The sequence below is a fragment of the Ambystoma mexicanum genome, chromosome 2q (genome assembly GCF_040938575.1).
Source record: "Ambystoma mexicanum isolate Mex_15411 chromosome 2q, UKY_AmexF1_1, whole genome shotgun sequence".
Taxonomy (NCBI): Eukaryota; Metazoa; Chordata; class Amphibia; order Caudata; family Ambystomatidae; genus Ambystoma; species Ambystoma mexicanum.
In genome coordinates this window covers 686,128,959-686,141,328 of record NC_090924.1, presented here as the reverse complement: position 1 = coordinate 686,141,328, position 12,370 = coordinate 686,128,959, and the positions used below count along the sequence as shown (strand labels likewise).

At 42.1% G+C, this 12,370-nt stretch overlaps 1 protein-coding gene across 11 annotated transcripts in view; it reads right to left on the bottom strand.

Annotated features, from left to right (window-relative positions):
* Window positions 1-12,370, bottom strand: part of LOC138569691 (GATOR1 complex protein NPRL3-like) — a 247,575-nt gene that overhangs the window by 139,619 nt on the left and 95,586 nt on the right. For all 11 annotated transcript variants that reach the window (XM_069647883.1, XM_069647892.1, XM_069647882.1 and 8 more), the window contains one exon: window positions 518-644. Coding sequence is in view for 7 of the 11 variants with exons in the window: in XM_069647892.1 (XP_069503993.1) it covers window positions 518-644 (127 nt within the window). In the remaining 4 variants the exon portion in view is untranslated. The remainder of the gene's footprint in view (window positions 1-517; window positions 645-12,370) is intronic.

The following is a 12,370-nucleotide window of genomic DNA, read 5'->3' as shown; positions in this document are numbered from 1 at the left end:
CAAAAAATAATAGTGTGTCAAGTGTATTTGCTGAGCAACGTTAGGACCATATGGACAGGGCACCATAGCACAAAAGAGAAACGTGGCCAATTGCGTTTAGAGTGGCCTTTTAGGCATCACAGACCCCAGGCAGGAGCGGGGGGTGAGGGGTGTAATGATTTGAGGGACCATGGTTGATAATCATCATCCAAGTGCTGTTGCACCTGAAGTGAAGGACACAACTGGCAGATGAGCCGGCAACAAAGCAGTTAGGACACTCATTCTAACCTGAAAGGGCCACAACTTGCACTGCAGGAGAGCAAAGCTGGCAATACACCGGAACCACTAAACCACGAAATATTACTATCGTTTCCTCCCAATTATTTTGTGTAAGGAGAAATCCCATAGGCAAACTACCCTGCCTATCATCACATCAAAACTGGCGAGGAAAGGTTCACTCCTGCAAGAGGCAGACAATGGTTGCCATAATTACAGCCCTCACCGAAGGTAACAGAAATGAATGGCGGCTGTGCCTTACCTGGCCAAGAGCATGCTGCAGCAAGGTTGGGTGGCCCACAAAGCGCACGTTGTCTATCTTCAGCTCAAACTTTTGACCGCACATGTCTGATTTGGTAGCCAAAATGGTTGCCAGGATATCTGAAAATCTTAAGCATACAAAAAAAAAATGTCACGCGGCTGGTAGTGCTTAGGTAGCGGAAGGGGAAGAGAGGTTAATTGAGAAAATGCCATTAATTTTGGAGATGATCGCTAAGAATTGCAAGTGTTAATAGAATTGCATTCTATAAAGTATCAATAATCAAAGATCAATTAAACATGGTGCATGATAGGGAAGCTCGCAAAATCATAGAGTGCAGAGTGTCACAAAAAGATAGGGTGCAGCATGCGTGATCATACAACGTGCATGGTTGTTTTGACATGTGCAGTACATTTCAGGTGAAACGTTTGCAATTGAAACAGCAGGTGAAATTAATGAAGCAATTCTGCCAGAGCAGCTGTCGGTTATAAAGCAATCATTCTTCCATCCAGCCTTCAACACAAGCAGACACTGAAGCGCCAAGACTTGCGGCTCACCGCCTCCACATGAAGTTCCCAGCTGCAAATCAACAAGACGTGGAATTTAACACACAGGGTCATTCTGTCACGAGTAGGAAGTGACTGCGACACAAGCAGTGGGTACCAGAGAAGCAGCACCCAATTCAGGGTTGAAAACATCTACCACAGTTGACAGGTGGGGGTGCAAAAAAAGGAGGCCTGTGCCGAAGTGAATTTATACTAGCGGAAGATTCTTACATTCACAGTTTTTCACTTCATGCAATTATGATTTGTCTGAATTCATTTTCTGTCTAAGCCTCGGCGAATTTTCTGTAAATAACTTGCAACATCATGTATTCATTTGCAGGGTTATTTTCCCTGCCAAATAAATGGGGAACAAAAGTAAGGAGTTTTGCAGTTTGTTTTCTGAGAAATTCCCCACCAAAAGTTCATTAACACTTTTTTCAGCAAATTACATTGGACTATTATTCTTAGCTAGGTGGGGGAGGGTGGCAATAAGGTATGTACATTCTCTATACTTTGCAACGGGTGTGGTGAGACTGAGGGAGGTGGCAGCAAGTCAGGTACATCCTTTATACTTTGATAGAAGTGTGGTAAGACAGTGAGGTGGGGGATGGCGTCAGCAAACCAGGCGCATCCTCTGTACATTGATACAGGTGTGGCTAAGACCGAGTGAGGTGAGGGAGGTGGTAGAAAGTCATGTGTGCTTTATATTTGGATAGGGGTGTGGGAAAATTGGAGTGAGGTGGGGAAGGTGGCCAAAGGCAGGTACATCCTCTATACTTTGCTACGGGTGTGGTTAAGACTGAGGAGGTGGGGGAGGGGGCAGCAACTCAGGTATGCGCTTTATATTTTGATAGGGGTGTGGTAAGATTGGAGTGAGGTGGGGAAGGGTAGTAGCAAAGCAGGATATGTTTTGATGTAAGAGGGAGGCAGCAAAACAGGTATAGCCTCTATTTTTTGGTAGGAGTGTTGTAAGGTCTGAGTGAGGAGAGGGAGGGTGGCAGAGCGCAGGTATTTATTGTGCCCTCCACTATGAAAAGCTCAGGAGGTACAAAGGGATGCCAGGATCAGGGGTCATGGCCACAACATAAAATTGTAGCTGGTTGGGTATCACCAAAATAGCTCTTTCAGTGGGAAAGACATTGAATTGTTGATGACTACCCTTCTACAATTCAATAAACTGAAGCCTTTGAATAACAGGTTACTTACCTTCAATACTGTTCTCTCTGACAGATATGGTAGTCCTCCCACAGGCTGCCCATCCCTTCAAATGACATCTAGGAACAGAATGGCTCAGAAAACCTTTGAGGAAGTGACGCCCTTGGTACAAATACAGAGATGCGCCGGCCTTCTGGCCTCAGATTGACCCTTTCCCCCCCCCGTCACAAACGCTGGGGAATAGTCGAATGACCACTTAAGGAACAAACTATTCAAGCAATTATAATCAGGGGGAAGATGAGGATTCGTCGGGAGGAATATTGTATCCACCAGAAAGGACCTAATTGAAGGTAAGTAACTTGTTTTTCTAATGCATACTTTCCTTTGCCTCATGTCTTGAAAGGCTCCCTCAGAAATGAACAATGATTGGAGGGCAGAGGTCAAGAAATTAGTCTATTGGAGGAAGATCTTCCAGAAAAACCTTTGAGTTGAGCATCTACACCAGTCATGAGAATCAAGACAATAATGCTTAATGGACATATGGAGCAACGCCCACGGTGTAGAAGAGTTATTGAGGAGGTTGGAGGGAGAGGCCCGTTATCAGCTAGAAAGGTGTTGAGGAGGATGAAGAGGAGAAAGCCATTGCCATTGGGTGAGGAGGACTACGCATAAATGCTGTAGGGGGAAATGGAGTTGCACTGCCTGAGAAGAAGAGAACAGGGAATTCTACTGGAAAGCAAGCCCAGGGATGTTCCAGCAGGCCAGACTGGTCCAGGGCGGATTTCAAAGGCAAGAGGAAGAACGAGATTGTGCAACTTCACCAACAGGGAGAAAGCTTATGACAGGTGTAATGCGGAGGGGGGGTCCCTTGGACCAAGTCCACAGGTCAGGGAGGCGGTCAGGCATCTGAACCATACTCAACTATGCCCCTCCACCTCTGGGGAGCTGGAGGCCTGGTAAAGACAATAAAGCTCTCCGTCTAAAACTGGTGGAGGTAAACCTGAAGTTTTGTCGAAGCTGCACCCTGTGGCCCATGGAGGGCACATGCTACATATTCTACAGAGGCAAGTTGGGGCATCCCAGAAACCCACAACCCGAACAAACAGATCATGGTGGCCATTGGACTATGATTGGAATCGGCCAACCCTAAAGACTCTGTAAGAGACTTTTCTTTATTTCAGAAATCGGCATCCCGGAAGTCAATCCCTGTTTTAGTTGCGTAATGTAAATAGTCTTGTATAGCACCCGTGTGCCGTTTTTGGTGGCCTTGCTGTGTGTGACTCTGTAAGACAAAAAGGGGTGGGATTCCTTAGTGGGACAGTGGGAAAGGAAGATGAGAAACCTGTGGTGTTGATGGGTACAAGTCAAAAGTACCCAGTGCCAAATTGTTTTCTATGGCTTTGGTGGAGCAACATGGGAGTATGTTATCGATAGGTAAAAGCCCAAGACCTGATCGACTCCATCTCTTTGGGTCTGGGTAGACGCTGATGTGGGAGAGTATGATAGGGTTAAAGAGGTGAGCATGGTTGTGGGCCAGTTAGTGTTGATGTTCTAATAGCTTGGCCTGTGGTGGCTGTCTGAAAGGGGCTTGTGGGTGTAGTTTAAGGTGGTAGGAGATCAGTAACTTAGAGGAAGGGAAGAGCGGACCTTACATGGCAAAATAACCTGCAACCCTTATATTATATATATTAGGGCGGCAACTGCTGCCCTATAGTTAGGGTAAAACTGAGTTAAATAGCAAATTGAAACAAAAGGAATTGCTAATATCTTTTGACTCGTGCAACGGATTCGGCTGAAATATTGCAAAAATAAAGTCTGTCACAGGCACCACACCCCAGACTGGAAGGCTTAGGAAAGATTCTTTGAAAAATAAAAGTTATTAAGAAAACAAAAAAGTTATTAAGAAAACAAAAAACGCAGTTTCGGCCTTGTCCCCATTAATTTTCCCATAGGCAAAAAAGGTCAATATTAGCAGGAAAGCACAGCTGAAACCGCTGGACGGATTTGGACCAAGTCCGAAACAACTTGGGCATGAAGCATTGACTTGCGATCCCTTTGTGGTTTGTGGTTATTTCGTCCAGTACTTTTTAAAATATTTGACAGAGAAGGGGGTGCCCCCCTTCTCCAAAATAAATATCTATATCTCAGATAAATTGAGAAGAATCCGGTTGTTTCTTTCTCGCTCCCCGATGCCATGGGTTTTCTTAGTTTTAAATAACACACTAAGAAATAACACACAGCATCCACAATATATTTGTTTTAAACCGTGCTTCTGTGAGTCCTTGAAAGTCTTGCACTCAACCTACTTTGAGCCCTACATATAAAGAGCAGCTATCTCTGGGTAAGAAGATGCTAATGCATGAAGAATTGCAAATCTAGCTTGCACATGTGAGGCAAACCAGAATAATCTTTTGATACATTATATATAAAAAAATATGCACAAATATGGTTTAAAGAACTCGGAGCTCTGAGAGACTATATGCTTACCCTTAGCTAAATTGCAACCTGGTATTTGTAGTCTCACAGGCAAGATGGGGGAAATAATGCCTCAATTGTACAGTTTTTGCCTAACATAGTTCTATTAGGATGTATATAATTGGGTGCCACTATGGTAAGTGTACTTTTTAAGTTATCTTTATAAAGCAGAGTATTGTTTAAAGCCAGAAATTGGGGTGAGGTGGGGAAATGATGAGAGGGCGATTAAGTCATGAGTATTTGCCCAGGATGTGGCAAGAGAGGTTGCAATCCTGGACACTGGTGCATTTATTATCCCGATTGTGGCTGCTTTTCAGGACACAAGTAAAGGACACATGTGGGTGGACAGTAATTCTTTTCAGATGGTGACGCAAACCCTTTTTTTGAGGTTGGCAAGCTTGCTCAGGTATTCGGCCACCAGGATTTTACTCAGGTTGTCAAGTTTCCAGTGCAGACGAACCCACAAGCAATTGTTTCATATTGGAATTTTATTTTCTATTCCATTTTTATTCATGGGTGCCAGGGCATATGTTATTCTTGCAGCCGGTTATTTTTTCCCCTTTTCCATGCTGCTTAAATGTGGTTAGTTGGGGTAGTGCGATGTAGCACAATAATCACCAAGAGACCGGTCATAAAGCAAGGGGCTTGTAGCACGCTGCTTAACCAAAGTGTGTGATCCTTGGCAAATTATTGTATCTCACTGTGCATTGCCTAAAAAAATGTTGGGGTCTCAAAGCCTGCCATCTTTTATATATCAACAATGCCACTGTCAAAACAGGTCAAAATGAACGTATTTGAGGGATGTTTACATTAGGGTGGATTTCAAGATTAACCTCTGAAACCTGGACATATGTTATTCTTGCAGTCGGTCATGAGGGATATTACCCTACTTATGCACACAATGAAACAATAAAATAATAAGTTTGTGTTTTCACTGGAATGAACAGTTATCTGTGATTGTTTGACGAGCATACAGGTAAACACCAATTCTGAAATGTTTTGAAAACACTGGAAAAACACCCCGAGAAGTACAAAATATAAACACTGAAAACAGGAAACCCGAATGATAATTATACCTGCGGCTATGGCAAAAAAGTAATTTTTTAAAAAGTTTGTCATTTTAACAGATACAGTGAAGGTGGGGTGAAAAATCACTGTCCATGGCTAGTGGTCTGGTAGTATTTTAAAATGGACAGTGGGCACGGCCGAAGGCCATGGCTAGTGACCAGATAGTGATTTAAAAATACAGTGGGCCACCCATGCTCAGCTAGTGACCTGGTAGTGTTCTAAAATATAGAGTGGGCACGGCCAAAGGCCATGGCTAGTGATTTCAAAAATACAGTGGGCACAGCAGTGGGAGGTTATCCCCACTGGCCATGGACAAAGACCATGGCTAGTGGTCTGGTAGTTTTCTAAAATATACAGTGAGCACAGCCAAAAGCCATGGCCAGTGGTGAAGAAAGAATCTATGGAATAACAAAACCCAAGAAGTTCAATGAAAAAAATGTTAGTTAATGATCAGTTAAGGTAAGAAACGTATCACAACAAAACCCCTGAAATTCAACGCTTTGGGGAATTTAGGACCAGTTTAATTCAGCAGGTTCCTGTTTCAAAGCCCAAGACGAATTATTTATTACAAGGCCATGGCTAGTGGTCTGGTAGTATTCTATAATATAGAGTGACAACACCATAGGTAGTGATTTAAGAAATAAAGTGGGCACCCCGGCTGTTCCTACTGGGCGTGGCCAGTGGTGCGGAAAAAATCTATAGCGTAACAAAACCCTTGAAATTCAATGAAAAAACTTTAGTTAATGATCAGTTAAGGTAAGACGCTTACTGCAACTAAACCCCTGACATTCAACACGTTGGGGAACTCACGACCGACTAAACTTCCCATTGCAAAGTCCAAGAGGACATTTTTATTAGAAGAGAAGGGATTCACAATGCCATAGAAAATGGCAACATGGAGGATATAGTATTATAGGAGAGATCAACTATATATTCACTGAAAAAAAACCCTTACAATGAATTAACTTACAACTGAAAAGAAATTACAATCCCACAGGTATAAAAACAAAGTTAATAAATTATTAAAACCTTCAATATTCTGTCGTGATCTTAAAACAAGGTATCACTAATATCAATATAAAATCACAAATTCCACAATATTTACTACATGTAAAATGAATCAAATGTCAAGGATTCCTTTTTATGGCGACCCTCTTGACGATTCTCCCATTTTATTTCAAACAAAGCTGACAGCCCTCATTTACCTATGACTTTCCCTGACCTTCACTATACCATTCTACTTCTCCAATTCCCTAAATACAATTCCCAAAAATGTGATGAAGGCTATAACCATTTTCACAAGCTCGCCGGAGATATGCACAGACCACCAATCATTCAAGCTATGCATTTCCATTGTCTCAAAAATCGTGCCTTGTATAGTTTTCTTTTTTTCTGTCAACCCAGGACACGATAGTAATAGATGGCGTAGGGTTTCCCTAGAGCATTCATTCCTGCAGAATTTACAATATACATCCTCTCCCCTCCATTGTTTTCTTGCAATTAGGATATCTTTTGTCGGCTACAGATTCAGCCGGGACCTTAAAAACTACAATCTATACCGGCTATAACAAAACACTCTAAGATATTTTGGAAGGCTATTATATGGTTTGCACTCCTCTACTGAGTCACAATAAGCCTTGAACTGAGATCTTGGTTTCCATTGTTTCTTCCCAATCCTTTCTCCATAATGGGTCACATAATAACATATCCTCGGACGCGCTTATCTCAGCCAGAATCCTAAAACAAGCTGATCTCCAAGCATCTAAAATCGGCTCACCATGACTATTTAAGAACTCCTTCAACAGCCCAAAGCCGGGTGGTTCACTATGCATTTCCTGTATAATGTGAGAGTCTTCCACACTATGATTGCTTATAGCGATGTGAGGCCCAACTCATACCTTACAGCTTGCATCGGAGTGCCCCCGGGCGTCACAAGAGTCTTGTCTAAAACAACCCCTCCATAGCAGCCCACACAGAGTAATTAGCTGCCCCATAAGTCAATATGGCAACAACTTTCTGCTTGGAGAAACACACAACTGGGATAAGTATCTACAAAACCTTTTTAAAAAATAGAACGCTGAGCAGCTAGATTTTTAGCCTTCGCCCTTAGCTGTGCGTCCATAGGGTTGTCATTCACATTACTGTTCACAAACATACCTACTTAAGTGAAAGAATCTACAGTAGAAATTCGCCCTTGTTTAAGGCTCCATTTTGGCCTTCTACCAACAATAGACTGTTCTATTAGTACTTTACTTTTTGCCACATTGATCCCTAATTTACTGTAGTCAACATATGACTGTAGGGCTTTTAGTTGTCTTTGCAAGGTTATGGGGGTCTGGTCAATAAGTACTAGGTCATCTGCAAACAGTAGGTGACCTATAGGTCTCCCCTGCATTCTTTGACGGAATGACTGAATTTGGATCAGAGTATGCGCCAAGTTCAATATAAATAAATTGAAAGGAGCTGGAGCTAGTGGTGATCCCGGTTTTAAGCCTTGCGGGTATAGATCTTAAAAGCTGGCCCACACTGTCCAACCTTACCCTCAAAGGAGGTGTCTGTGTAGAAGGCCCCAATCGCCTGGGAAAGTCCTAATGTGCAACCCCATTTTGCTTGTTTAGCCCAGAGGAGATCCCGATCTACAGAACCAAAGCCCTGTTCTAGGTCCACAAACGCAAAATAAGTTTTCCCCTTTCCCCCGATAGAACTTGTCTTCAAAATATTCAACAGGTAGACGCACAAACTGGTGCCCATCCCCTTAACAAAGCCTGGTAAAAGTCGAATCTCCCAGCACTTGTCACCCAATCGGTAAGACTTGCCAAGAGGACGGAGGCAAACAGTTTGCTGACAACATCAAGAAGGGTAATAGGGCGATAATTCTTCAGTTTCTCCCTGTTACCAGTCTTGAAGATTTGGACCACAATACATAATAGCCGGAATGTTCATAAATGTAATAATCTCAGCAAACAATACCATATGAAATTCAACCCATGCATTCGGCTCCTTTTTTAACATTAAGTTTGTGATTGCATGAGGACCAGGGGCCCTCAAGTTACTCACTCCTTTTATTAGGGTGAACAAATCTTCTCTATCAAAGGTTAAGGCTCAATCTAAAACCAACCCTGCGTCTGTGAATGGCTTGTATCTCATGTCAGGTATACCAAATAGTTGCAAAATGTTTCACCCACCCTTCTTCTGGGACAGCATTTAATTGTAATGCCAATTTTGGCAATTCCGTGGAGTTAATTAGGTTCCATATTTTGCCCAAGTTCTTACTGCAAATGTTCTCAACATATTTTCAGAGTCTTTGAACACCATTCTCCACATTTGGGCACTCACCCGATTTCTATACTTTTGGTGACGGCGTTTTCAATAATAGTAGTAAATCAGGTCCCACTGCTAGTTTTATTTTCGTTGTATCAGCCCAAAGAGCCCCTTTTTCTCTGACCACTGTAGAGTTATAGGTGTGTTTATGGGAACATCCTTTCCGTGGTCCCGAACCTGCCAAGCTAATGAAGTCCATTAGAAACAGCTGGTATTTAATAGTGGAAAGATATTAATATGCGTTTGACTAGTATCACTTCCCGCTAATTTGTAATGCAACGTCGCTATATTTTTAGTAGTCATTTTCAAACGATTGCGCCTTTGTGAAATCTCCATTTCCGCCCAGTAAACCATTCTAGAAGTCACATTACTCATAGACCAAGTAATTTCTAGAATATTATGGTCATTCCTAATAGATGGTAAAACTTAAAATCTATATACAGCTGCCAAAAGGTTATAACTAACAAAAACATAGTCAATTACTGCACTCTTGGTTTCCGCTTTTCCATGTCGAACACCCTGCAATACATCCCTCAACATATCCATTCAACATATGCAAGTTTCTACATATGCAAGTTTCTACTTGACACTTCTTCCTACCAAAAGGTCCTTCTACTATCCCCAAGTGGTGATTTAACTTCGTTCTCCTCATTAGCCCCGTTCATATACCTTAGCCATAATGTTATAATCCTGCAGTGGTTCACATAATTAATTTAGGGTATCAACTAAAGTTTCCATGAAATCTGAAGCGCGAATACCTTTGGGGTTCCAATAGAGGTTGCATATTAGATACCATTCGCACACGAATTACCAACATTGGACTAAAAGGGTTAGTTTTTTTTTTAATGAAAATTGCCATCATGTCTCAGCTGGTTTTCAATGCAGTCAAAAAAAACAGAGGACGGCCTACCTTTTTGACCCTTCGTGGCTGGGTTCAAAGAAATAGAATAGCCATCAAGAACTTGCGTGGCATGTAGTCAAGTCTCTTGCAAGCATATCATCATAAGAGAATTTGATTGAAATTTGCCCTTAGCAAAGAGGAATCTGAACCCTCCTGAATTCCAAGATACAAGTCTAACACACCCTAGCCCAGGGGAATAATGCAGCTAACTCTCCCTCTTATTCAGGACTAAAGCCTCTGACAGCCAGGTCCAGGAACCTTTTTCCTCTATTACTTGCCTTTCTTCGCCCTTGTACACCACTTTTCTACGGCTGCCCTCAGACCCCACCCCACAATAATTGTGTAAGAAGACCTTCATCAGAAGAATCATGTTTTGAACCATCGCCTAAGAATCAAACACCAGATGAACCTCTCATAGATCTCTCTTCCTTTCCATGAATAGATACAAATGTGTGAACCGTAGATTCCTTTTTATGAGAGCTCCCTTCTAGCACAAGGCTTCCCTTTGGCTTCACAGTTACTTTGCCGAGATCGAACCCAAAAGGGATAAGGTCTGTAGCCGCCTCTAAAAGCATTACTTTCACCAACTTGGAAGTTAGGTGCAACAGCACAGTATCTAATTGCTTATCATTCTAGAACTCAACTAACTCAATGTCCCTTGCGTCAATAGATCTCAATTTAGGGATATAATGAAGAAGTCTCAACACATTACTCCTATTCAAAACAAGGCCCTAATCCATTTTAAACATTCTTTCCAAGCTAACAACATCTAAGTGCTACAGGTCTTGGGAGATTGATGGATACTCAAAACCTTTTCTAGGATAGCCTTCCTGAGGCTTTCTTCATTCTGTACAAATAGTTTTTACAGCCATCTGTCTCTTTTGCTAATGGGTTTGGAAAGGGGAGGATGAATCGAACGTATCCTCCCTCCCATCCCCCACCCTAGTCAAACTTCTTGATGTTGCTAGCCGTTTTTGCTTCAATGTTTGGAATTCATGATTCAAATTTCCCAGTGAGACCTCCAGACAGCATGATCATCCAAAGTGTGCCATTTAGGCTGCGGCTCTGTGTTCCTTAAGGCTTTAGCTGGTTCATCGTCTATTGTATGGGTCGTCACGTTCATCAAAAAGTTTATTGAATCCATTTGTGAATCAGCTGCCAAAGAATCACTCCTAGGATTCTGAGTTAAGTCGTCCTTTGCAACCTGTACGGTCAGATCTTGTTTTGATTTTAAAACTTTCCTTATGTTAGTTTCTAGTATATTCGGACTAAGTGGCAGCTTCAGATTCCTTAAAAATTTCCTGGAATCGTTAAACTTTATTTTTTTCACAATGCCCGTGTTTTTTGTTTTCTTCACCTGTTGCTGGAGTTGCTTCGACCCTGGTTGTTTTTTCCTCCTCCTCCTCCTCTTCGTGAAGATGGGATAGTCTTTGGTAAGGGATTCATTGCTCTGTGAAGTAAAACAAAACATTTGTTCAGATTCAACGGCAACCCTCTCGCTTGGAAGAGGAGGCTGATTTCCCTCAATTGTTGTGACCACAATAGGCATTTAATCGGTTTCAATTCCATGATCCTTCGGGTAAAAAAAAATGCAAGTTCCTTAAATATATTATTTGTTAAAGCCCTTGAAGAGTCTGACAGTACTTTGTCACCATGTTTATTAACCATTACGGGTAGGTGTTCTCCTTTGTTTAGGTGTTGCACATTTCTTTCATCCCTCTGTTCATTCATAGTATTTTTACTATTTAGTAGCAACACTCCTTCCCTGAGGTCCGAACCTTTACCATCTTTCAAGCAAAGTTGTTCTTTTCTAATGTTGCGCTCTTGAATTATAGGATCCAGCAGGCTTTGAAATGTTTGTGAGGTATTATCTGAATTCTTATCCAAATTTCCCAGTACCGCTGTAACAAAACATTCAAGAAAAATCCACTTGCAAAGATCCATGGTCAACAATGTTGAATGGTCCTTTAAGTTTTCATTCATCACCTTGTGTAATTTGAGAAAAGGGGCCATCGTGATATTTAAGGCTGCTATAGTACCTGCATCAATGGCCCCGCTACCACCTCCAGAACCTTTCTGTGTGCCACCTTTATACTGGCTTCTTGCTCGACTTTTCTGCCTTGCTTGTGTTTGAATCCAAATTTCAGAGGAGCCAGTAGTTGAGGAAGTTGTAGAAGTCTCAAATGAGATTAACAGGCTTTGCAGGCTAAACTGTGCTACATCCTTCTTCAATCTTTTACAGTGAACGCTGTTTTCTATTGAGAGTGAATCCATGAGATCACTGCATTCTACTGGCCCAGTGCACCGTTCTATATTTGCCGGGCTACCCATGAGCAGAGGGGCCCTTTCCAGGGTAACAGTAATATCCGCTGACTCCCTCTGGGCAGTCTC